Source organism: Pipistrellus kuhlii, unplaced genomic scaffold, assembly GCF_014108245.1.
Source record: "Pipistrellus kuhlii isolate mPipKuh1 unplaced genomic scaffold, mPipKuh1.p scaffold_m20_p_1, whole genome shotgun sequence".
Classification (NCBI taxonomy): domain Eukaryota; kingdom Metazoa; phylum Chordata; class Mammalia; order Chiroptera; family Vespertilionidae; genus Pipistrellus; species Pipistrellus kuhlii.
In genome coordinates, this window is record NW_023425404.1 from 150,066,270 (window position 1) to 150,093,340 (window position 27,071).

The following is a 27,071-nucleotide window of genomic DNA, read 5'->3' on the forward strand; positions in this document are numbered from 1 at the left end:
AAATACCAAAGCTTCTGAATAACTTCTCAAACCTATCTTTCCATTTTGGTCCATAATGTGATAACCATAATCTGCATTGTAGTAATTTCTTCTATCAACTACATTTTACCCTCAATAAGGGTGAGAGTTGCGGTTTCAAACCATTTCTATATACAAAGCATCTTTAAATTAGTTTCCTTTTCACTGAACTGAGATTTCCCCCCAAACTTGTGTGCCTACGAAGAGAACTTGAACACACACATATATACTTTCATGCATACATACGTGTGTTTATATGTATGTTTAAAGGAAGTTACTTGTACCACTAGGAAAAAACTAGTCTACAGGGGCGACTCTGTGGAGACGGCTGGTCTTCCTCAGATAGCCTCTACGTGGAGGAAGGCAGGTTCAGGTCACTGAAGGACGTAATGAGGCTGTAGTAAGTCTTTTCATCGTCTGTTAGCCCTGCATTGCCAGGTCTCACCACCACAGCTACATGTACATCTGCGTCCTCAGCAGCACTGGCCTCTGTGAAAATCAAAATGAATGCCAGAAACTTAAAAATATGATCTGAGATGTGCTTCAAAGTAATCAGGGTGATGTGGAAATATGAAAAACAAGTTTGACCCTGATCTGATAATGTCTGAAGCTAGAAGGGTACATAGGTGCTGACTATATTATTCTCTTTTACATCATTTCAATTTTTCTGTAATAAAAAATTTTAATAAATAATTATACATGACAGGCTACAATGGCAACTATCCAGACCTCTGAGTTTTATTAAGTACATGTGAATGCAGAAGGACAGAGCCATGTTCTGTCCACACCTTTGTTCCACTCCCTCCCATTAGTCCTACAGAGAACTGAGCTGTATCCCCGAAGCGCAGCCTGGCAGGGAAAATACCAATTAAGAAGAAATGAGAAGAACAGAAATCTAGGACGAATAAGGCTGAAATCTGGGCTCTCACAATCAGAGCCCAAAAGTATCACAACTCCTGACTAAAACACCCATCTTTTCTGTAGGGCAAATTCCTAGTCTTTATAATTCAATTTAATTAACTCATATTCCAGAGCGCTATTAAGAGCAACTTATGTGTTCCTTCAACACCCTGTATTTAGCTCTATTGCAACAACAAAAGGTGACAGTTATTATCTGTTGTCACTTCCCTCCCTCAATAGATTGTGATCTGTGACTGCATAGTGGGTAGAAATAAGAACAGGATTAGTAAAGCAAAACTAGACATTGCAGGGAATATCTCTAAAATGCTTTGGGTTACGTATCTCCCATCTGAAAGATAACAGCTAATATGTAAATTTAGTACCTACCAGGTACCAGGTCCTATTCTAGAAACAGAACAAAACAAGGCTCCCACCTTCATCTAAATCTTCACAACAGGCTTGAGGTCATTAGTATTACTAACCCTTTCTACAGATATGGAAACTGAGAGCTAGGGAGGTAGAACTAAAGTTTGAAATTGTTACTCCGACTCTGTGGTCTGTGCTCTAAAACCAGGGTAGCTATAGGCCCTGGTCGGGTGGCTCAGTTGTTTGGAGTGCTGTCCCATACGCCAAAAGACTGCAGGTTCAGTTCCTGGTGAGGGCACATAGCTAGGTTGCGGATTCAATCCCAGGTCAGGGTGCCTATGGGTGAGGGCGATAACTGATGTTTCTCTCTCACATCGATGCTTCTCTTCCTTCCTCTCTCTCTAGAATCAACTTAAAATTACACACACAAACACATTCACACATAAGCATGTCCTTGGGTGAGAATTAAAAAAACACCTCAGTTGTTTATCTTTGGAAAACAGTTGCAACATCTGAATGGATTAAAGGGAGTGGAAAAGAGAGAGAAGGAAAGGGAGGGAGGGAAGGAGAGGAGAAAGAGAGAGAAACGTTGATGTATGAGAGACACCTCAATTGGCTTCCTCCTACACATGCTCCAACTAGGGAAGGGGATTGAACCTGAAACCCTGGTACACGCTCTTGAGTGGAAATCAAATCTGCAACCCTTGTGTGCCTAGGCTGGCGCTCTAACCACTGAGAAACACAGGCCTTGGCTCAATTCTCTTTTATGCTTGGGTATTATTCGGGATATCACTTAGTCCACCTCTCTGCCTTGGCAATAAAAGACTGGGCATATGATACCAAAACACAGGATCAGAGATAATAGACAAGAATGAGGCAGACAGCCAGCTGCCTGGCCCCATCCCAGCTACAGATGGGCCCAGTTCTGGCTCTACTACCGGGTGTGGGGCTGGCAGAAGCCTAGGGGCAGAATAAAACCTCTTTGTGGAGGACTGAGAGGGAATCAATTTCATTGTGAGGCCAACCTGAGGCCAACCTGGGGATCATCTCTTGTCTGTAAAAAGAATAAGAATAATTTTGGGGACTGCACCCTAAGGAAAGGAAATGGCTAAGGTAGGGGTGTCGAACTCAATCAGAGAAGGGGCCAAAATCTAAAATCCAGCCTAAATCGCGGGCCGAATGGTTTACTGAACAGTCATAAACTGTCATTGTGATGGAAACGCAGCGGAGTGCAGTGATGACAGCGCGGTGCGGGCCACATTGCAAGGCCTGGTGGGACGGATTTGGCCCGCGGGCCTTGTGTTTGACACATGTGGGCTAAGGGAAAAAGGAAGACCTGAAATTATAGATGTACTACGATGGCAACTAGACAAAAAAAAAAAATGTAGCTGAAAACAAAACTATGAAAAACTGTAAGTGATCTTAGGGCAGGGGCTGTAATTATTAAGAGTAACCAAAAGGTGGAGGATAGGAGAGAAATATTGGGTCTGGGGGTCACAGAATGCTTGGACCGGCTGACTTTACGGAGAGCCCCAGCCACAAATCAGATCCCTAATTCTAAGCCCGCAGAAACTTAACCATTCAAAGTCCTAAGAAAATTAAATAGAGGACAAACCACAAATTTTCATCTTCAATAGCCCTCTTTATGTGAATGATCAAAGAAAAGCAATTCACAGATTAAACCAGACAAACTTCACTAGGACAAGGCCTGTCTGTCTTCTTTCAATAAGGAGTGAAATTATCATTCCTCACAAAAACTGCTGGCGCATCCCTAACCTATATGGACAACAAAGTGACCTCCCTACTCCACCACTCAAAGTCCCCAAAAATCATTCAAGGAAGAGGGTACATTGTAGCTTTGAAGCGCCAACATTTACAGTTCAAAGACCAGGTGAAATGTTTGTTGACAGCACATTTAAGTGGCCTGGCTACCTAGTTACACCATGAACCCTAAAGCAGTGTGTCCATGCATCTGTCTGTCTCACTTCATGCCAATGTAAAGCTTTCCAAGATGTGGGAAAATGAGACACCATTTGTAGAAACCCTTATACTCTGAAGCTGAGCTAAGCCAGGACAGCAGCTGATCCCCACTAAATACTGTCTAACTAGGTAAAAAAAAAATCCAGTCTAGATGCACCAAGGCATGAAATTTAACAAAGATAATAACAATTACTGAATATCTTTGGTATGTCAGGTGAAATTAAGCCTGTTTTACCCCTTTTTCCAAAGACACATTTCAGTTTCTTCAAGGCATCTAGATTCTAGATGCGCTACGCTGGTTAAGATTATTTCCAAAATCACTTAGCAAATTCGTGCATGTGTTATATAACTACAACTCTTCCCTAACACAAGAGACCAAAAGGTCAAGGGTCAGCAGTAGAAAAAATACACACTACCACAGGTAAGATGTCCTTGCCAGCAGCCTTGATTTGCCTTTGGGCCCCATCTCTGAAAGTCCTAGTGCTTGGGTGGCTTTAGTCTGGGACACAGACAGAGGGATAAAGGGAGGAATATTGCCTCTAGGTGCTGAAGCAGCCCCCAAGGGGCCCAGGAGCCACACAGAGCTGACTAGGCAAGAGAGCACCCCCCTGCCCTCTGCCTCTCCCCCAACCACCTTCTCCAGCAGGAGGCGGGTGCTGGAGCAGCTGCGCAATGCACAAAGCCCTGCTCTGGGGTAAACAGAGTGTGAAACTTACAACCCAAGGTGAGTGGAAGAAACATAAATATATAGAACTACCTTCAAATACAAGTGTGATTATAAACACACCTAAGGTAGCCGAAGCCGGTTTGGCTCAGTGGTAGAGCGTCGGTCTGACTGAAGGGTCCCAGGTTCGATTCCGGTCAAGGGCATGTACCTTGGTTGCGGGCACATCCCCAGTAGGGGGTGTGCAGGAGGCAGCTGGTCGATGTTTCTCTCTCATCTTCTCTCTCATCGACGTTTCTGGCTATCTCTCTCCCTTCCTCTCTGTGAAAAATTAATAAAATATATTTTAAAAAATAAATAAAAAATAAAAATAAACACACCTAAGGTAGCCCCTGGGGCTCTAAGGCAGGACTCTAAGGAGAAACCAAGATCAACAATGATTAATATAAATGCAAGAAGTCCATCAGAAGGCTGACCTGGGCTCCTTTGATATTCATAGTGTGAATATTTTCATCTTATTACCTGCTGCTAACTGAATGGCCTAAAGCAAACTCCTCACAAACTGATAATCTTACTGTTTACTAAACATTACCATTGATATGTCCGTTTGCATTCCTAAAAGTCAATTGTGTTTCTAGTAAATAAAAGCAGCTGGGAAAGGAGACTCAGTGGAATTTGACTACTACTAGTTAGGTTTTCCCTGGCTTCCCCCCATAATTTCAAATTATTATTTCTTGTGTTTTAATTTACACGTCAGCTCTTTTTCCAAGCCTCTGAACCCAAAAGCCACGCTGGCGGTGGCTTTTCACAAATAACCACAAAAATCAAGGGTGGGGAGTGTGGGAAAGCCTCACCAACCAGGGGCTTTCAAGTAAGAACAGCAGGGACTCCACTCCTCCTCTCCCCCCTCCCACCGCACACCCCCCTCCCTTGCCTGCTGCTTCCTGTTTCCTTATTGGCTACCACTTCCCTCTATAATTTCATAGAGGACTCACAGTCTTACACAGATACTTGAGTACATATTTTACATTTGGTCAAAACTACTCCTGAAATCACTTAAATTGCCAATGAAGAACAGTAAACATTGTTTTGTGCATTCAATCCTTAAAGTAATCATGCATCTGCTAATGTTCTATCTATTATATCTAGGCGTTGGCAGTAGGCAGCAGAGTGGGAAACATGGTGGGCATTGGCTGCAGCAGGATGGTGGAGCAGGTGAATGGGGGCACCAGACCAAGGCAGGGCGCTGGTTGCTGTCATCAGGATGAGCCTCTGGGGGTTACTGAAAATTCTTTGCTCCCACATGCTGTAGTTCCTCTGGGCTGGGCTTGCAGCTGCTGCTGGAGCCACCACTCGCACCCACTGCCAGCCCCAATCACCTCTGAGGGCTTCTCCACCTCCCCCTGCTCCTTAGCAGTGATGGGCAGCAGGCACCACTCACACTGGCTGCTGGCACCTGCTCCAATCTCTGTGCTGTCAGCGGGTGAAAGTGGAGCTGGTGTTCTCAGTGTGTGGAGCGGTGATGGCAGGAGCAGAGCTGCTGGCAGACAGGGGACCAGGGACCGAGGCAGAAGGGGCTGGGCGGGATTGTGGATGATGGGCTGAGACCCACCCCTGTGCCCACTGCAGCCTTGTGGCCTACAGTTCCTTTTAAGGTGCATGAATTTGTACACTAGGCCCCTAGTTTAAAATAAAGAGGGCCAGGCTGCGTAAAGAAAATGCTGTCTTTAAACAAGTGAATCTGGAAGGCCTGGGGGACTGAGACAGTCCCCAGGAAGGCGGGGATGGGGCTCCTACTTTCGCCAGGGCAGGGCACCAATCGAATGACTGTAAGGCAAAGTCACTCAAACTAGAGTTCTCTTTTTCTCTTTTATCGGCTCAGTGTGTGTATGTGATCTCACTGCTGTTAATATGTTTGATGCAGATGCACTGTGACCTTATTATCCTTACCTAGCCATGCACCTACCATCATGTTCTTGCCTGCATGCTCGTTTCCACAATGATACCCTGTAAGTCCTTTCTTAATTTCCCATCTCACCTGTGTAAGTACAGATGGTTAAGGACAAGGAGTTGAAATGAGAGAAATTAAGTCTTTCTAATGCCACTTCCCCACACACAACTCCTAAGGAGGTGTAAATGGAGAGAAAGATGAGTTGGCTGGTTCATTGTTTCTTTTTATAAAACTTTCACTTTTCAAAGGTCCACACTTAAACTTTCTTTGAAGAGGCAATGTGCTTGCAGGGCTGAGCTCAGCTCCCATCCTGGAGTAAGAAGTCAGATTCCTTACCCAGAGTAACGTCTGTCAGAAACAAGATGTTGTTGGTTGAGCACCCAATGCTGTCTGCAATCTTTCGATAACTCTCACTCTCTACTTTGTGTCCAATCTTGGTATCAAAGTGACCATCAACAAGCTGAAAAAAGAGAAGGGGAAATACTGATGCTGCAAACATACTAGTAACCTGGACCACTTTGTCTCTATCCCTTATCTCTGAAATATACAATCACAGTGATTTCATTCACTCAATATATAACTGAAAATCTACGTACAAGAGAACTTGGAGATGACTACAAAAAGTACATTCAAAGATTTTATAGCAGTAAACATTTGAAAGGAGAAAACTACCAATTCAACATATATAAGGTCAATTTACAATCTACTTGCTTTTCTTTCTTTTTTATTGATTTTCTTGTTTTTCTTGATTTTTTATACAAAATCTTTTAAAATATACATGACCTACTTTCTACCCTTAAAATACTATTTGTACTCAAACTTACTACACAGTGAGTTTCACTGCTGACGAAAGTTTCACTCCTTTTGACCCCAGAATGAACAAATTTCTTTATCCTACCTCATTAATAAGTTGTTACTCTACTTTCATTTTCTGATTAAAACATTCTGAAATTCTACCCAAGAACTAATATATATCCTTGCTGCTAAATAATTATTTATTTTAAAACTAGGTAGCTGAGCGACCTATTGTGTATCACTGAGGTCAGTGTATATTGAATTAGCATTTCTTTTTGAATCCCTTAAGTGAATCCCTTCCAATGACCACCCTGTTCCCCAGGGGGCATAGGATGCTAGAACAGAGGGGCTAACAAGAATTTTTTCATGAACAAGAAATTTAATAGGTGGCCTTAACTTTTAATTGTTTAATGATGTACCCAGCTCTCTTACATAAGAATGCTGGCTCTGCTAAAGTAAAATCTGTCTCTCCAAAGTACCAGAAACAATCAATCCACCTTGTACTCTGCTCCATTCAAGAAGTCTGTTTTTTGTTTTTGTTTTCTGGATAGTGGCAAGTACCACTATTTTACATTTTACCTGCTCTACTTTAAACAACCAAAAGAAGCATGTCATTAGTTTCCTTTCAGTTGAGAACTTCCTAATACTGGCAGGATAGCTGATTTACAAGCTAGAGCTTATGCCTTGTTAGCTGTATTTTGTATATGGTTCTAGTACCACTGTCACAGAACCACTGAGGGTGAAAGTGTAAAAATGCAGACTTCTGACTCCCCGCCCCAGGCCTGCTGGTTCAGATTTGCTTGGAAGCAGGGCCCAGAGGGATCTATATTTTTAACAGATTCTCCCCACCCCCCAGGTGATCCTTATGCAACAAAGCTTAAGAACCTTTGATATAAAGACTGGTTAACATAGAAACAGTTCACTCTTGCTTATAATGTATTCCCCAGTTTTTCCACTTCCCCTTACAATGTGCTTGGCTATATATATATATATATATATATATATATATACACACACACATACACACATACACACATACATACACACACACACACACACACACACACACACACTTATCTGAATAATGATTTAGCTTATAACTGTACCATATTCCTTTAAAAATCATTATTTCATGCTTTGATAATGTCAAAGAACAAAGTTATGATGTAACCTACCTCAAGAATATCTCCCTCTGTAGAATGCCCAAATAATAGTTTCTGTGCTTCTACACTCCCTGAAGAATAAATATACACCTTCATTCCAGCCTCTCTCCACTTCCTCACTGCTGGAATTACATCTTCAAAGAACCTAGACAGAAAATCAAGTTAAAATGCAGGAATACATTATGTTGCCAGATGAAAACCAGTCAAAATAGTTGTCACAAGTTTCTCTCTTTGTGCCCAAATGGTCATCACGAGAAGGGACTCCATCTGCAGATTTAGTAAGTATGTCACGGAGTTCCAGGATCACACAGATCAGAAGCAATAATTTGGGTGGAGAGAAAAATAGTTTTTGACAGCCCCATTATGATAATCAAAAGTGATTACAGCCTGGCTGGTATGTCAGTGGTTGAGCACCGACTTATGAACCAGGATGTCATGGTTTGATTCCCGGTCAGGGCACACGCCCAGATTGCAGGCTTGATCCCCAGTATAGGGTGTACAGGAGGTAGCCTATCAATAATTTTCTCTCATCATTGATGTTTCTATCTTTCCTTCTCCCTTCCTCTCTGAAATTAAAAAAATATATGTATATTTTAAAAAAGGTGAAAGCCCCTTGTAAAGTATATAAAGGAATGGCATCTCATTTGCAAAAAAACAAAACAAACATAGGCAGCTGGAAACAGTCTTGGCTCTTAGGGTTTATATCAGGGAACAGTCTAAAATATGGCAGTATCTTATTAAAAAATTTTCAGCAACACAGGACTTCTTTAGCAGGAGTGTTCTCAGGAACTCCACAATCAAGACAAAGAGTCTGTGGAAATTGCTCAAAAGAGCACAGAAATGAGTGGCACTGCTGACACTGAGTAACCCCCAAAGCAACGGGGCACAGAATTTTACAGAATTCTTACTTCTCTAACAGAACAGAAAACAGATCATCCAATGGTCCTGGGAAGCAGCTCAGCAAAGGATCAGATCTGACTTAGTTCAAGAAAGTCACCATTTCCTAGGAAGCTATTTTCAAAGTGGGATTAAAAGTCCTTCAACCATCACACCAAGCCAAACATCAGGTTTGGAGGATTTATCCCAGCTTTGAAAAAACAAAACACTCACTTGTTAGAATTAAAAGAATTTTATTTTATCTATTTTACTAATCATGCAACACTGGAGAAAAGGACTAGTGGAAGATGTATTTGGTTTTGGGGCTGATAAAATGTTCAGAGTCCCATGAGCAGCTACATACTCTGCTTTCACATGCCCTGCTGTGAACGCTGCCCTCCACATGTGGCCCTGCAGCTGTTTCAGTGCCGTAGTCTTTCGGTCTAGAGACATCTGCCAGCACACGTTATCCACCACGGCCTGGATCATCAGTTGCGAGTCATCTGCTCCGTTCTCAGATGCAGCAGGGATCGGAACAGCCCCATCCAGGTGGCAGTCTTCTTCAGCCTTCAAGTCATAAACAACATGAATTTGTTTCTTACTTATTCGAAAAAAAAGAGTACTTAAAATTAGACCTGAAAACCAAGCTGACTGATTTTTTCCAACTACCTTTAGCACCAAGCACTGTTACAAATTAAAGTATCCTACATTTTTTGGTGCTGATCTGAATGATTCCCAAAAGAAATCCTATTTAATAAAGAGGGAATATGTAATTGGCTCTCACACTCTCATAAAGATGGCAGCGCCCACAGCCAATAAGGAATATGCTAATTGACTGTCATGCCCTCAAAGATGGCAGCACCCACAGCTACGAGATGGTGGTGCCCAGTCCCCGCAGCTTTGTCGGGGTGGCAGGCATGTGGCACAGCCAGGCCCATCTGCAAGTGGATCCGGCTGCTTCACAGGCCTGATCCAGAGGAGTTCCCCCAGACCCCGCAGCCCTCCAGCCCCTCAGGGCTGGCCCAAGGCACAGCCAAGCCTCGGATAGTGGCTGCCCGAGGCTAAGGTAACCAGGACTGGCCAAGGCTTGTGCTGCTGGCAGTGGCAGCAGCAGGTGTGATGGGGGCGTCGCCTTCCCCTGATCACTGGGTAGCCTCCCACCCCTGATGGCTCCCAGACTGTGAGAGGGGGCAGGCTGGCCTGAGCGATCCCCCTCCAGTGCATGAATTTTCATGTACCGAGGCTCTAGTGGATTATAATTAATAATTTACATGATCTTTCCTATATTGCTAAAGCGAAAATTTAAACTGAGAGGCATGTATGTAAGAAGAAAGAGAGGACATGATAAAATGATACAGTTAAGACCTAGTTTGTTGATTCATTTACTAGGATCAACAAACTAAGATTCAATGAAATCTGATCATTTTCTTTGCATTGTAACTAAGTGGGGTGGGGGAGGAACACACATACAAGAAAACCTTTAAATCAGTTCATGCCTGGAATTCAATGAAAAGAAGCTAGTGAAATAATGCCTAGGGTTGCTTCATATTCAGTTTCCTGCCATCTGTCACATCTTGCAAAACTCAAACAGCTATTTGAATCACTGACAATGTGATAACACCCATGTCCAACCTGTAAGGACTTGATGATATATATCCTACAGCGAGGAAATGTACGTATGTTTCAACAGGAGTTGAGACAACAAAAAAGGTAAGGGGAGGTGTTTCAGGCTGACCTGGAGTTATCTAGAAAATCTAACAAACTCAAATACCCATGTCCCAAAGAATATGATTATATTTCCAATCCTAACTAATAACCTTAAAAACTTCAGAGTGCATTCTACATTGTTCAAAGTAGAAAATTAACTAGAAAGTAAGTGCCACAGAGTTAGCTCTGCACAGTAGGTAAGATCTTTGCCACTGAAGCAATTTTAATTAAGAAAAAAACGAGTGCCATGGCACACAGTTTGTAAGGGAAAAATACAGACTGAAAACTGAACAGAGAACAGAGCACAAGAGAGAGGCAGATATGAGGACTGAGCCAAGTGCGAGCTGGGGTAAGAGGTCTGGAGGCGGTGTGTAGATATCAGGGCCCGCAAGCACTGTGCAGGGCTCAGCGGGGTTCATGCCAGGAGGCAGAAGAGAGTAGAGAATGAGGTGACGAGGTGCTCTCTCTCTCAGAGACATTCATGAACAATGTGAAAAGACAGTGTAAAACCTTTTGCATTCCACCCAGGAAGGGCTTGAGCATGAGTCTCTAAGCATCTTTATTTCTAAATACTTGGGAATGTGGAAGCAATGGAATAGAATGTCCCAACCTGTTTCCTCAAAAGACTGACATCCTGCTGGCATTCTTCTTCTTCCCAATGTGTCTGCAAATACTCTTTAACATTTTCTTTGATGTAAGGAAATAAAATGTCCTGGTAAGAGAGTAAAAGGAAATAACAACTATTAGCTTTAGTAATTTGCCATGAGATGAAGTTCTTCAACAATCTCACCTTAGCAAACTGTAGCAAATAAGCCACTGAAAACATGAAATGTTCAGTTGTGGATATATGAGTGAGAGACATAGACCAATAAACAAATAAAGAGATCAAGAATCAGTAAACCATGGCCACTAGCCCACATCTGTTCTACATCTTGCTTTGTATATGAAGTTCACTGGAACATAGCCACTTCCATGTTTACGTAGTGTCTGGGGCTACTTTGGGGCCACAACGGCAGAGGTGAGTATTTATAGCCAAGACCATATTCCCCACAAAGTCTAAACATTTACCATTCAGCCCTTCACAGAAAAAGTCTGCTGACTCCAGAACAGATTGCTAGACCATATGTCCTAGGGCAGGGATCAAGTATATGTTGTTTACAGCTCTAACCTCAATACACACCACAGTACTCGGCAAACATATATAACTCAAATATCTGCTGAAAAGTGTCCATGCATGACAACACCTGAGCACCATGATTCTTGGTAATCAGACTACTTAACAGAATACCCTATAAGAAAGGGATGTGCAAAACAATTCAGAAATAGTCAGTAATTTGTGCACTGGGAATATGATCTCTCTTGGGTCAAAATTTTTACTTACTTGCAATTGTAGCATATGTATCTTTTCAAATAAAATGTGCCACTTTCAGCAATTGCTTTAGTGTCTACTATATGCCAAGATATGCTAGTCCCAGAGTTGGGCATGAAGAAAAGGATTCAAAAGATAAACGAGTCACAGTTCCTATTCTCAGTAAGTTTAAGAATCTGAGGGTGGGAGGTGGCAGGTAAACAAAGAATTATAATGGGGTACAATGGGTAAGACAGAGTACAAGCAGAATGCTATGTGGATGATCCAGAGAGTAATGGCACTGCAACAGTCTTAGGAATAGCCAGAGCCTAGAATAACATGCCATGAGTATAGGCCCCAAGAACATAATTCAGAGAAGGCCTTACATTTTTAAAAAAATATATTTTATTGTTTTTTTACAGAGAGGAAGGGAGAGGGATAGAGAGTTAGAAACATCGATGAGAGAGAAACATTGATCAGTTGACTCCTGCACACCCCCTACTGGGGATGTGCCCACAATCAAGGTACATGCTGCTAATCGTAATCGGACTTGCGACCCTTCAGTCCACAGGCCGACACTCTAGCCTCTGAGCCAAACTTGTCAGGGCAAGGTCTTATATTTTAAGAGAAATCCACAATCAAGTTGAATTCAAGAAGTCTGTTAATCCAAATTCATTCACTCATTTGTTTATTCAAACATTAACTCAATGTCCAATACAGGGCAGGCCTTGTGTAAGAGCTGAAAATATAATGGGAAACAAAAACCACACATAATCTCTAATCACAAGGAGCAGAAAGAGATCTTTTTAGGGGTCCTCTAGGGTCAAAATCTTTTCATGAGAATACTTAGTGGTTATCAGCCTTTTTCAGTTTCATCTCTTCAGGAGTGAATATAATTTTCCAGGGGCTAGATAATGTGTGATATCACAAGAGACCCTATGCAGATAATCTAGCTGTCTTCAATAGCTGGCATTGAAGAAGCATGCAAAAAATGTGAAACAATGCCTCTTCTAAACATATTTTCCAAAACAAAAAAATTATTTTGTGAAAAATTTATTATTTATATGAACAAAGTATTGTTGTTTAAAATGAATGAATATTTTTAAATTACTCAGTGTTAATTTCTAATATGGTAAATACTGATCAATATAATCCATATAAATAAAAGTTCTTTGGTTCCTCAGTAGTCTTGAAGAAAAAAGGAAACCTGAAAACAAAAAGTCTGAGAACCACAAAGTGAATAGGATTAACCCAGAGAAGATCAGAGGACAGTATGTTCCAAACAGAGGAAATGGTGGGTGAGGGAAAGGTTCTTGATAGAGTCACCTCACCTACGGAGTGTATAAGCCAGAGATAAAAGACAAGGGTTTTCAAATGTTCCCAGACCATTCAAGGTGTGCAAAAGGCCCTGAAGATAAGTGATCCTATTCTCTTAAAAGAGGGCTCACTAAATGCAGTAAGAATGGGCTCCAATTCCTGATGCTGCTGCCTGTGCCAAACACAGCACCCACCTCCCTCTTCCGATTAGTATGAATCAGGACTGGCCCTCAGCACAGCTTTGTGGGATGTGGGGAACATCTTAAAACCACCGATCTCCCTCTTCCCGTGGACCTCTTCCTTGTTACAGGTTTCTGGGCCATTACATGTTCCTAAATATTATAACAAGACAGTGAACAAGGACAAAATAGGTGAAAGAAACTGGCGGGAAACTGAGGGATGATATGATTAGGACATAGTTAAAAGATCCATGTGAACAAAACTATAAGTTTGTTGTTGTTGTTTTTTAGTATGCATAGCGTTACCCTGGCTCGTAGAAAGATTGGCTACATAATTAGAATGGTTTAATATTTCCCAGAAGACCCACGTTCAAACTAAACTACAATCCCAAATGAAAATACATAACACAAGAAGGTTATTAATGGCTTTTTTTTTAAATGGTAGGACTGAAATGCTTATCTCTCTTCATAATACGTTATTCAAATTTCACCTGCCCTAGAAAAAATAAAGAAATCATTCAATTTTGCTTATTCTCCTTTGGTAAGTAATGAATCATTCATCAAATTTTTCAGCATACTTGTCAGAAAAGCCTTGTTTAAGCTCAATGAAAACTCATTCTTAATCTAAAAGAAGAAAAATGAAGAGCTAAGATTGACAGCTTTCTTTTCCAAGAGATTCCTTTTACCCTACTGATATATTTCTGATTTTCTTTAAATTAGTTAATTTTCCCAGCCTTAGCCCTTCCTTTTTCTACTGAATGTCTCTCCTCCACTCACACACTGGGGTAGGGCTGCAAAGTGGCCCCCACTTGAGAATGTCATCTGAGAAGATGCATTAAAATTGAAGATATCCAAGCCATTTCTCTCCTGGCTAGGGAAACTAACACATGTGCACACAAAGAGGAAAGGGACAGGGACCGGTTTGGCTCAGTGGATAAAGCGTCGGCCTGTGGACTGAAAGGTCCCGGGTTCGATTCCGGGCAAGGGCATGTACCTTGGTTGCGGGCACATCCCCAGTGGGGGGTGTGCAAGAGGCAGCTGATCGACGATTCTCTCTCATCGATGTTTCTAACTCTCTATCCCTCTCTCTTCCTCTCTGTGAAAAATCAATAAAATATATTAAAAAAAAAAAAAAAAAAAAGAGGAAAGGGAAAAAATGTTTATTGCAGCACTGGGTATAATTGCAAAATAACTGAAAACAACCTAAATCTTTACCAGCTAGAGAATAAATGGATATATTCATACTCTAAAAGATTATAAAGCTGTTGAATATTAATGTACTGAAATTATACTTATTAATATGAACAGAAACTCTAACATATGAATGAAACTCTAATGCAAAATGAAATGGCCCTACCTTCATGAAGTAATCAGGGACATACCCATATCCTTTTGAAAGCTGAAGCCTTTAGGAAAAACCATTAGATTTCATTATTTGCATTAAAAAATGAATAAATGTGTTGCTGATAAGACAACAGCATCTTCTAAATCCCATTAAGGATATTAAACTGTAATTAAAGAACAATCAACAATGATCTAATTAATTGTAATGAATCACATTGCACAAGGGAAGATTATAATTATAAAGGAGTAGTGCTGGGATAGATTTTAAAAAGAAGCTGATTTTCTCAGTGGTTAGAGATTGTCCACAGATGAAAGTGCTGCAGGATCCATTCCGGTCAAGGGCACTTAACTTGGTTGCAGATTCTCCAGCTCCAGTAGGGGCCTATGGGGGAGGCAACCAATCAGTGTGTCTCTCGTGTCTGTCTGTCCCCCTCTCCTCCATCCCACTTCCTCTAGATATCAATGTAAAAAAAATCTCCTTGGGTAAGGTTTAAAAAAAAAAAAAAAAAGCTGAGAAGAATATATGCACCCCTATGTTCATAGCAGCACAATCTACAATAGCTAGAATCTGGAAACAGCCTAGGTGCCCGTCAGCGATGATTGGATCAAAAAACTATGGTACATCTACACAATGGAATACTATGCTGCCATAAAAAAGAAGGAATTCTCATCATTTGCAGCAACCTGGATAGAACTAGAGAACATCATGCTGAGTGAAATAAGCCAGTCAATGAAAGAGAAATACCACATGGCTTCACTCATTCATGGATAATAAAGAACATTATAAACTGACAAACCAAAAGTCAGATATAAAGACAGTAAAGCAACAAGCATACTGTAAGATTACAGCAGGGAGAGTAGGGAGATCTGGGGGAGATAAGAGATCAACCAAAGGACTTGTATACATGCATATAAGTACAACCAATGGACACAAAACTCTGGGGAGGTAGGGTATGTATGGGAGGGGGGGTAATGTTAAAATATGTACACAGATAATAATTTAATAAAAATAAAATAAAATAAAAAAAGCTGAGGAGACAAAATATTAGTATCTCATGTTCCAGAGAGGAAAACCTGATCGGCCCAGAGTCCTAGACTTGTCTGTGGTCGGCAAACTGTGGCTCGTGAGCCACATGCAACTCTTTGGCCCCTTGAGTGTGGCTCTTCCACAAAATACCACAGCCTGGGCGAGTCTATTTTGAAGAAGTGGCATTAGAAGAAGTTTAAGTTTAAAAAAATTGGCTCTCAAGAGAAATTTCAATCGTTGTACTGTTGATATTTGGTTCTGTTGACTAATGTGTTTGCCAACCACTGTCTTAGACCCTAACAGAGGAGGGGCAAAGGAAGGAATTGACATTTACCTCCTGGAATCCAACTACCATCCCTTCAAGGGGACCCTTTTGAACAGATGAAGAAGCTAAAGCTCAGAAAGATTTTACTGCTTTTACGAAGTAAAGCCAGGACTCAAACTCCAATGCCTGAGTCCATCCAGCTTGTAAGTGCATGGGCGCATGCTTACTAAGGTCACTCAACCCCCTGGATCCTCATAACATATTCTCTATAGACATTTCTAATATAGTTTTGGTTTCTCTAAGAGATTTGCATTAAGAAAATGAGAGCTTTGGGTTCACCTGGCAGTTTTGTAACTCGTTTAATAGAGAGTAATAACAATATAAATAGTTGTAGTAATAGAAGCTGCCAACATTGCCCTTACTATTCCAGACACCTCTCTATCTATATGCAATCCTTAGTGATCTCATCTGATCCCATGATTTTAAATATCATTATTGCTAATGACCTTCAAATCCACAGCTTTAGCTTGGACCTCCTTCCCTGAACCTGAACTCCCAAATCTCCTCTTTGATGTCTGAAACCAAACTCCTGCTTCTACTTCTTCTTTTTTTTTTTTTTTTTTTTAATTCTCACCTGAGAATATTTTCCATTGATTTTTGGGGAGAGTGGAAGGGAGGGGGAGAGGCAAAGACAGCAACAGCATGTCAGAGACACATTGAGTGGTGTCCCAACAGGCAGGAGATAGAGCCTGCAACCAAATTATGTGCCCTTGACCAGAATTGAACCTGAGACCCTTCAGTTTGTGGGCTGACACCCTCTTCACCAAGCCAAGCCAGCTAGGGCTGTGTCTACTTCTTATTTCTGAGTAAGGAGTAGTTCCATCTTCCCAGATGCTCAGGCCAAATACCCGAGAATCAGTCATCTTTGACTCCTCTTTCTCTCACACTCCCATGTCCAGTCAATCCATCTGCAAATTCAGTCCTACCTTCAAAATATAACCAGAATCTAATCAATTCTCGTCACTGCTCCTGCTACCAAGCACTCCAAATTCACTTAAGTGGTTAATAAACGGCTTGAATGATCGAATTTCAATTCTCATAATAACCTTATTAAACAAGTGCTATTATTTTCTCCATTTTAAAGAGGTATAGATTAAGAATAAATTAGTGAAGTATGAATACAGTTTATCAGTCAGGTCTTTTTTTTTTTTTTAGTTTGAACAGTTAGATACCTACACCTGATTTTCCCCATTGAAGAGATCTACTAAGCTTACTTAGAAAGCACAACTGGTGTGGCTCAGTGGTTGGGCATCTATCTATGAATCAGGAGATCACGGTTCCATTTCTGGTCAGGGTACATGCCCAAGTTGTGGGCTCAACCCCGTATGGGATGTATAGTAGGCTGCTGACCAATGATTCTCTCCCATCATTGATGTTTCTCTATTTCCTTCTTCCTCCCTCTCTCTGAAATCATTATATCTATACTAATAAAAGGGTAATATGCTAATTAGACCAAATAGACCAGCCATCTTCCTCAGGTCCAGAACTCCTTCCAGACAAAGCCACGCTGACTGTGAGGGCAGGCAGCCCACAGTGGCAGTGGTGGCGGCGGCGGGGTGATGGGGGTGGCGCCTTCCCCTGATAGGCTCGGTTGCCTCCCAGCACATGGGCCCTCCTTCCCCAGAGGCCATGGTCCCAGGGTCCCAGTCCCAGTGCTGCAGCCCCTCCTTCCACAGAGGTGGGGGAGAGGGGTCTGCGTGGTCCCAGAGCCTCCATGGAGGCTGGACAGGGTGTGACCACAGTACCTCAACCTCCACAGCCCCTCTCCTAACCAGCCTGGCCCAAGATCCCCATGCCAGTGGGCAGGGGGTGGGGCCTATCTGGTTCTGTTTGAGCCACACTCCCCCCAACCCCACCCCTGCTCAGCCAGAAGCCAGGCTCATGGCTGGTGAGCTCAGTGGAGGTGGTGTGAGCCTCTCCTGCCCCATGGCAGGAGGGCAGTAAGGAGCAAGAGGTCCTGGACTGAGATCCCCGGACTGCGAGAGGGATGTCGGAGTTCCAGCTTAGGCCTGATACCAGGGCGTCCTGGACTGTGAGAGGGCACAGGCCAGGCTGAGGGCCCCACCCCAGTGCACAAATTTCATGCACCGGGCCTCTGGTGTATACATGTATACACTATCTAATAAAAGGGTAATATGCAAATTAACCATCACTCTACCATAAAGATGGTGGCGCCCATAGCCACAAGATGGCGGTGCCCAGTCCCCTTAGCCCAGCCCCAGCCTCGGAGACGGTGGGCAAGGACTGGAGTGGGATGGGGATGCTACATCCAGCTTGAGCGCTATGTGCGGGTGGAGTGCCCAGCCCACATAGGGGAGCGGGCAGTGGTAAATGGGGAGTCCCTATTTGGGGAACAGCCTCACTAAGAGGAGCAGCACGGCCGAATGCAGCTCACCCAGCTTCTCTGGAGGAATTCCAAGAAGAGAGAGGCGGGGAACAGCAACTGCGCCTGCCCTCGAGGGCGGCACCGCTTTCAGTCACTGGCTCATGCACCTGAGGCTCGCTCCTTCTGGGATGTGGATTGGTGGCACCAGCGGTCAGTGCTGGGTTAGAGGGCTGCCACCTCCCGCCTGAGGACAGGTGGGACTATTTGCATAGAAAACTAGGGTGATGCCCGACTCCCTGAAAACCAGACTCGCCCAAAAAGGATAAGCTCTTTGCTATTGTACTGATCTGTCACCTTTAAGCATCATTCACACATTAGACACTTTATCCCTCTTGTTAGAAAGTTATAAAATAGATGTGTGGTTTTTTAAAATTTTATTTTCAAGATAAGGAGAGGTAGACTCAGGGTCTGAATCCACAACTGTCTGGGTGGAAAGCTTCTGTTCAGCTCTGAAAGCTGGGTGTGTGGCAATGGACGACCATCCCAAAAACACTGGGTGGTGAAAGAAGGAGCTGGAAATGAGACAGAATAGTATGTGTGCATCTTCAAAAGACATGGATGCTGCTCCAGTCTAGGCACTTTCTAGGAACCTTGACAACTATCAGCATGCTGCCATTCTGAAACAAGCAAAGGTGAGGAAGGAGTACAGGTAATGCAGAATGGAAACTGCAGTTTGGGCAGGTCAAGGACTTTGACCTAGCAATGCAATGCCATCAGAGTTGGGATTCTTGAATTCTCAGAACTTTGCAATTGAATTTCTATTGTTTGCTTCAAGAAATTTCAAGCAAATGCCCTGAGAATTTATATATCTACTAGTGGCCCAGTGCACAAATTTCATGCATATTAAAAGATTAGCCGAAACTGGTTTGGCTCAGTGGTAGAGCGTCGATCTGCGGACTGAAAGGTCCCGGGTTCGATTCTGGTCAAGGGCACATACCTTGGTTGCGGGCACATCCCCGGGGGAGGGGGGGGTGTGTGCAGGAGGCAGCTGGTCGATGTTTCTCTCTCATCAACATTTCTAACTCTCTATCCCTCTCAATTCCTCTCTGTAAAATCAATAAAAACATATTTATAAATAAATAAAGAGGATTAATTAGAGGAAATAATTTAATATTGCTATTTGCCCTTTCTCTATAATACAAGTGTCAGATATGAAAGAAATAAATAAAATGTATATGAAAACCTTCCTCCTGTCAAAATCTGGGGCTCACCACAGGACCCAGAGTCAAGTCCCTGCCCACCCACATGCGCCTCAAAATAGCATAAGACCCGGACCTGGCCACTCCCACCATTGGGCTAGATCCAGACCTGGCCAGTCCCACCCTTATCAAGCCTCACTGGGTGGGGACATGGCCTAAGTCCCCCTGACCCAACACAGGGGTTGCATCTTGAGGTCTACTGTCAAACCCCGCTGGGGGGGGAGGGCATGGCCTGAGGTCCCCTGTCAAGCCCAGTCAGGCAGGGGCGCAGCCTGATTCTGGGGTGGGGGGAGGAGCCTGAGGTCGCCTAACCCAGCACCATAACAGGAAGTGCACCTTGAGGTCCCCTGTCAAGCCCCGCTGGGCGGGAATGTGGTCTGAGGTCCCCCTGCCTGGTGCCAGGGTGAGGGGCATGGCCTGAGGTCCCCTGTCAAGCCCTGCAGATAGGGAATGTGGCCTGAGATCATCTGTCAAGCCTCACAGGGGCAGTGGAGGGCAAAGCCTCAGGTCCTTGCTGATTGCTTGTTAAGGCTCCTTATGGGAACTTGGCTTCAGTTGTGGGTGCAGCCATCTTTGTGATGGAGAGATGGTCAATTAGCATATTCCCTCTTTATTAGAAAGTATAATAATAAAAGCATAATATGGGGGGGGGGCAATGGTAAGATATGTACACATATAATACCTTAATAAAAAAATTTAAAAAGCATAATATGCTAATTAGACCAGACATCCTTCCAGACTAAGCCAGGGCTGCAAGGAGAGCCCCTCCCAGGTGCTAGAGGGAAGCCGGTATTGGCAGCCGGGGGAAGGAAGGCCTACTCTTGCACAATAGGCCTTCCCTTCCAGCCTGATACATCTGTACATTTGAACATGTGTATTATTTATACTAATAAAAGCTTTGGCGGCAATCAGGCCATTGGGGGAGGGCAGTTGGGGGCGATCAGGCTGGCAAGGGAGCAGTTAGGCATCAATCAGGCCGGCAGGGGAGCAATTGGCGGGTGATCAGGCTAGCAGGCAGAAGTGGTTAGAGGCTGCATCCTTCTGGACAAAGCCACAGCGGCTGCCTGAGGCTCAGGCAAGCTGCAGATGGTGGTTGCCCCTGCCCAGGCCAAGGCTCAGGCAAACTACGGTGCCGAGGCTTAGGCAGCTGCGCGGCTGGCAGTGGCAGCAGCAGAGGTGTGATGGGGCATCACCTTCCCGATTGCCAGGTTGCAGAGGGAGGCTAGAGGCAGCAGCAGCGAGGAGATGGTGGAGGTGGTGCCTTCCCCTGATCGGCCATGGGGAACGGACCTAAGCTGTAGGACCTAAGCTTCCAACTCAACATGTAGCAACAAGAAAGCCACCAAATTATAGACCCTGAGGGCTTCCGGATTGTGAGAGGGGATAGGCTGAGCTGAGGGACACCTCCGACCCCCACCCTGTGCACAAATTTTTGTGCACCGGGCTTCTAGTACCCTGTTTCCCCGAAAATAAGACAGTGTCTTATATTAATTTTTGCTCCCAAAGATGCACTAGGTCTTATTTTCAGGGGATGTCTTATTTTTCCATGAAGAATAGGGTACACATTTATTGTTAAATGAAAATAAAGGAAATTTATTACTTGTATACTGTACGGTAGTATGGTAGTTGTCAGCACAAACCAGACAAACTGTGAATCCTACAGTGTCAAGAATCCTACAGTATCTCATTTATTCAATGACAATCATGTCATCATCTTCTGGAACATCATCATAACAATCCAATTCCTGAATTTCCTGGTGAATTTCTTATGACTCCATTTCTTTCAGAATCAGTGGACCAAATCTCATGTTTAGCTTGGGGAGGCTTATTTTTGGGGGGATGCCTTATATTTCACTCAGAAGGAAACCTGTAAGTAGGTCTTATTTTTGGAGGATGTCTTATTTTCGGGGAAACATGGTATATATATAAAAGCCTAAGCAACTGGACAAGTGGCCCATGGCTACGATGCACACTGACCACCAGGGGGCAGGACTCAATGCAGGAGCTGCCCCCTGGTGGTCGGTGCACTCCCACAGCGGAAGTACCACTCAGGTGACAGACAGGCGCCAGATGCTGCCACTGCCCAAGGACACTCCCCCAGTGGGCCGGAAAGTCCCCAGCAGCAGGCACAGTGGGGCCGGGATGAGCCGGAGCAGCACAGCGCCAGCCGGGGCTCGGGCTCCTCCCCAGCACCTGCCACTTCCCGCGGGATCGACGTGGGCTGAGCCCGCCGAGCTGGTGGGTAAGGCTGGGTTGCAGCAGCACGGAGGTCCACTGATACCCACAGGCCAGGCCGAGGGGCCTCTACTCTTTATATATTGTGCCTTTTATTGATGATTGTGCAGTTTAAAATTGACCAAGCACTGTCTACTGTTCCTAAGTGCAAGAAAACTGATGTGTTTATGTAGAAAATAAATGTTGGATAAGCTTTGTTAAAGCATAAGTTACACTGGCCATGAGTTCAATGTTAATAAAATAAGAACATATATAACAGAAACACATAAAACAAGGTTATGTATTAATCAGTTGATGGAAATGTTGTGACCAGAGACTCAAATAAACCTAACCTTGTATTTTCTCTATAGTATTTGCTAACATCGTTCTCAGTGATTTCACAGAACATAACTACTTCCAACTCAACAGGTAGCAACAAGCAAGCCACCAAATTATAGACCATTTTCTGGAACAAAAGATTATTTTCCCCAAAGTCAAACAGTAGTTGTAGGTTTCAGAGAGGATAACCACAGGGACTGATGATAGTGTTATTTCATAGCATACAGACTAAAAACATTAGAATAATGCAATGCACAAAGTTAGAAAATGAGTATTATCTCCCCATAAAGATCAAGAAGTGGCTCTAGCCGAAACCGGTTTGGCTCAATGGATAGAGCATCGGCTTGGGGACTGAAGGGACCGGGGTTCGATTCCGGTCAAGGGCATGTACCTTGGTTGCGGGCATATCCCCAGTGGGAGTTGTGCCAGAGGCAGCTGATCGATGACTCTCTCTCATCGATGTTTCTCACTCTCTGTCTTTTTCCCTTCTTCTCCGTACAAAATCAATAAAATATATTTTTAAAAAAAAGAAGTGGCTCTAAGGAGTGCATGCAAATGAATCAATGGGGTAAGGAAATAACATTTATTTATACTTATTAATCTCATCTTTAAATTCCAATTTATTTTATAACTTAGTAATAGTATAATATAGATACACAGTTTATAAATTTGACTGGTAGTGCCTGTTCCATTTCTGCTGATGTACAAGATCAAAAAAAAATTGGGAGATCACCACTGTAAAGGATCAGAGTGAATAACTCAAAACAAATTCCAGGAGCACATGTCCTACAGTGAGGAGAAAGGCTGGTGACTTTGATGACTCAGATGCACTGAGAGCATCTATGGAAATCTGGGTTCTACTGCTGCTCTGCTCTAAGCTGTGATGATCCTCACACAGGCCATTCCTACAGGCATCGATTAACTCACGGAAGAAATTAATTAGCTGGTTTTAACACTCACCAAACAATCTGAGCTAGCCGGCCTTTCCGCTCTAGAAATTTGACAATTCTATGATTCAGTGAAAAAGACATAATAGCTGGTAAGTAAAACAAGTGTGTGCTGTTGCCTGGAGTCTAAAGGCTGAGGCATGCACTGATCCAGCAACAGACTGTCCACAGAACACCACTTCCCAGATTAGAAGCATTCTATAAAATTCTTTTTCTTTTTTTTCTTTTTTTTTCTTTTTTTAATGTGTATTTATTGATTTTATAGAGGAAGGGAGAGGGAGAGAGAAATATCAAATGATTCAAGAGAATTATTGATCACTGCCTCCTGCACACCCCTACTGGGATAGAGCCCCCAATCAAGGCATGTGCCCTTGACCGGAATGGAACCGGGACCCTTCAGTTGGTAGGCTGTTGTTCTATCTATCCACTGAGCCAAAACGACTAGGGTTCTATGGAATTCTTTAAGAGATCCTAGACCGTTAGTGTTATCTTATGTAGTTTAGTCAACTGTAATTGCTCAGCAAAGAGAAAGAAACAAAGAGGAAAGAGAGGGGGGGGGGGGGGGGGGAGAGAGAGAGAGAGAGAGAGAGAGAGAGAGAGAGAGAGAGAGAGAGAGAGAGAGAGGCATAACCGTAACCCGTGCTGGCAATCTGCTGCCATTCCACTAAATGAGGGCGTTCTATTCCCTGGGACACTCTCATTTCTCCAGTCTCTCTACTTTCTCTGGTGCTCAAGGGAAGAAGCAGGGATTATTTCAACCCTAAGGAAAAAAGGCTGCAAATGACACTGAAAATGGAAATCAGCCTCCAAAGGCTGACTTCCTAAGGATATTTCAAGGACAATTTTTAAATATATATATTTTATTGATTTTTTACAGAGAGGAAGAGAGAGGGATAGAGAGTTAGAAACATCAAGGAGAATAATCAACCAGCTGCCTCTTTTGCACACCCCCTACTGGGGATGTGCCGGCAACCAAGGTACATGCCCTTGACCAGAATCGAACCTGGGACCTTTCAGTCCGCAGGCTGATGCTCTATCCACTAAGCCAAACGAGTTTCGACTCAAGGACAATTTTTAACAATACTCAACTTTCACAGTATACAATGAGAGTAGAACCAAACCCTCAAATACATTAAGACTCATTATAATAATGTAAGCTGAAATTTGTTACAATATGCTTTTATGGTACTTCATATTGTTTAATCTCATTTAACAGTACCATTTAACATACACAGCAGCCAAGCAAAGACAGAACAAGAATGGCTTGTTCTGTCTTTGCTTGATTTCTGAACTTGATTTCCTTTTCAGAAATCAAGTTCAGTAATGGAAAATGAGTTTTGAGCCAGATAATACAGGTTCAAATACCAGGCATATTGTTCAATTTCTCAGAGCCTTAGTTTCCCATCAGTAAAATGGGAACAGCTAGACTTCTGAGGATGAGTCAAGTGTACAAGTCACATGTATACAGTACTGTGTATCCTTTCATATTCCACAGGAAACAGCGCAAGTTCACACACCTACTATGACTAATCCCCAATTCCAAGCTCTATGTTCAGAGATTGAAGAAGAATGTAAAAGGAGTTCAAAAGATAGAACTATTTTTGCTAAATTTAGGAAATGCTCTCTTGAAGACTCACAAAGCATATATGTGTGTGTGGATGTGTATGATATAAAGGCTCTATAATCGTTAGTATTTAGTATAAAGCTGGTTCAACATGTACAGAACACTTCCCCAAAAGTGCATTTAAATAATAAAACCTTTTTTGCATAATGAGTATAAGCATATAGACCTAATGTTCTTCTGGACATACTTTTGGATGAAAATACTTTAAGAGACATTGATTCCGATGAATTAATATATAACAAGTTAATATTGCATCCGATTAATATTTAATATTAATAAAATCAGTAGGTTATAGGACAAAGCACAAGAAATCAGGGATACCTGCAATAGCCGCCACACCAGGTGACATCAAGCAAAATGCGCTCACCTGCCCCGCAGGCGGGCGGAGCAGGGACCATTCCCTCCACCGCCCTTTTCCGCCACCACCTCCATCCCTTCCCATCTACCCGCACTTAACCAAGGGCAGGGACGGGGCAGGGTAACGTGGTGCTGGGAGAACAAGCAGCCCCGCGACCGGCTGCAGCCTGTCTGCTCCCACCCCTCGGTGGGTGCAGAGCCACCCCGCCTCTCCTGCCTCTCCTGTCTCTGGTGCACGGTCCACAATACTGTAAAGTCGTTTTAAGGCACAAACACTTCCCCGCTCCCTTCAGCCCCTCACCTTCACGAAAGCAATCGGGGTGGTGGTACCTTCGATATCTAACAGGATCACCGTGACTTCGGCTGGCACCGAGAGCACGACCATCTCCCTACCGGATGCGACCACGGAAACCGGCCTGCTGGACAGGAGGGCGGCGCCGACTGCACGCCCAGCACCGTCCTGGGCTTCCGGAAAAGCTCCCTGGGAACCTCGGGGCGGTCGAACCACGTGCGGCCTGAACCCGAGGGGGAAGAGGGCACCCCCACACCACCGACAGTGGAGCAGGCCACCGAGTGAGGGGCCTGAACTGGGGAGCGGTCCGGGGCCGGAACCACGTGGGTCTGAAAGGGGCGGGGCGGCGGGGCCCTGAGGGGGCGGGGCAAGCACAAGGCAGCGACGCCGACTGGCCACCAGAGGGCCTCCGACCCGTCCGTCAAGTCGGGCTTCGCGGGGGGGGGCGGGAACAAAGCGAGCGCGGGAGCGGAGAGCGCGGGCGGGCGCGCGCTCCCCGCAGACAGGTTAGGCGAGCCGGAGAGGCCGGGGCACGTGCCGACGGGAAGCCCGCGAGTGGCGCGCCGGGGACGTGAGTGCCCCCTGCCCTCTCCGACACCTACTAGTCCTTCCTCACCCCTCCACCCCCGCCCACCCACGCCGCGTTTGCATATTTACTGTAATCTAATCGGGCCTGCGCCCCTCCTTCCCGTCCTCGGCCAGCCAAAGAGGCCGCGCGGCGCCCCGGGGGGTCTGACTGCGGTGGTTCCGGCCGATCGGCTCGGGAGGCCCGCCGCCCCCTCCCGGGTAGCAGGAGCGGAAGAGGCGCCGCTGCCCGCAGGGGCCGCCGCGCCGCTTCCTGTCGGCGGGTTCCAGCCGGAGCGGGGACCCAACACGCTTGCGCGCGGCGACGGCAGGCGCGCTCGCCGCCTCATCCGCCGGTGCCGGGCGCAGGACGCCTTTTCCTGGAGCAGGCCGGCTGCGGAGCTCATCGGGAGCAGCCGCCGCCGCCGCAGTCCCGCGCGGGGGTGCCGAGGGCGGAGGAAGGCAGGGTGGACAGCTGTTGCTAGGAGTGGGCTGGACCGGACGCCAGAGACAAAGGCTCTCCAGGCAAGAGGAACTCGGCCCTGCGACGGCGCTGCTGCTCGGGAATTTGTGAACCCAGGATTTCTCGCCCCTTCGTTTTTTCGCTTCCGACGCTTCTCTCCTCCCGAGAGCCCGCGACCTCGCTCCTCACCACCGGAGGGCCGCGATGGAGGTCCCGCCCCGGCTCTCCCATGTGCCGCCGCCATTGTTCCCCTCGGCGCCCGCCACTCTAGCCTCCCGCAGCCTCTCCCATTGGCGGCCTCGGCCGCCGCGGCAGCTGGCGCCGCTGCTCCCTTCGCTCGCTGCCGGCACCGCCCGGCAGGGGGCGCGCCGGGGCCCGCGCCACGTCACCGCCCAGCAGCCCTCCCGATTGGCGGGCGGGGCGGCTATAAAGGGAGGGCGCAGGCGGCGCCCGGACCTCTTCCGCCGCCATTTTAAATCCGGCTCCATACAACGCTCCGCCGCCGCCGCCGCCGCCGCTACTCGAACTGCGCGCCAGCACCCGCCGGCTGACAGCGCCGCCGCCATGGAGGACGTGAACGAGTACAGCAACACGGAGGAGTTCGCAGAGGGATCCAAGATCAACGCGAGCAAGAATCAGCAGGATGACGGGTACCGCACGCTGCTCCCCTCTTTCTCCCCTTCCTCCCCCGCGCGCGCCCTTCGTTCCTCGAGAGCCCCGCGCCGT

General features: G+C 45.0%; 2 protein-coding genes across 9 annotated transcripts in view; one reads left to right on the forward strand and one right to left on the reverse strand.

Moving 5' to 3' along the window:
• On the reverse strand, nt 1-26,589 carry ENOPH1 (enolase-phosphatase 1). 4 transcript variants are annotated; one of them, XM_036412154.2, is made up of 6 exons: nt 25,987-26,589; nt 11,031-11,132; nt 9,078-9,280; nt 7,850-7,982; nt 6,216-6,339; nt 1-507 (listed from the first exon to the last, which is right to left on the reverse strand). In XM_036412154.2, the coding sequence occupies exons 1-6, from the start codon at nt 26,587-26,589 to the stop codon at nt 368-370; spliced, it is 1,305 nt and encodes a 434-aa protein (XP_036268047.1). In that variant the 3' UTR covers nt 1-367. The 4 variants fall into 4 exon arrangements, with proteins under 4 accessions (XP_036268047.1, XP_036268078.1, XP_036268053.1 ...); XM_036412185.2 differs by lacking the exon at nt 25,987-26,589 and adding an exon at nt 25,357-25,492; XM_036412160.2 differs by lacking the exon at nt 6,216-6,339.
• The window catches only part of HNRNPDL (heterogeneous nuclear ribonucleoprotein D like), a 5,179-nt gene continuing 4,657 nt past the window's right edge, over nt 26,550-27,071 (forward strand). For all 5 annotated transcript variants that reach the window (XM_036412101.2, XM_036412090.2, XM_036412119.2 and 2 more), the window contains exon 1: nt 26,550-26,995. In XM_036412101.2, coding sequence (XP_036267994.1) covers nt 26,550-26,995 — 446 coding nt within the window. The remainder of the gene's footprint in view (nt 26,996-27,071) is intronic.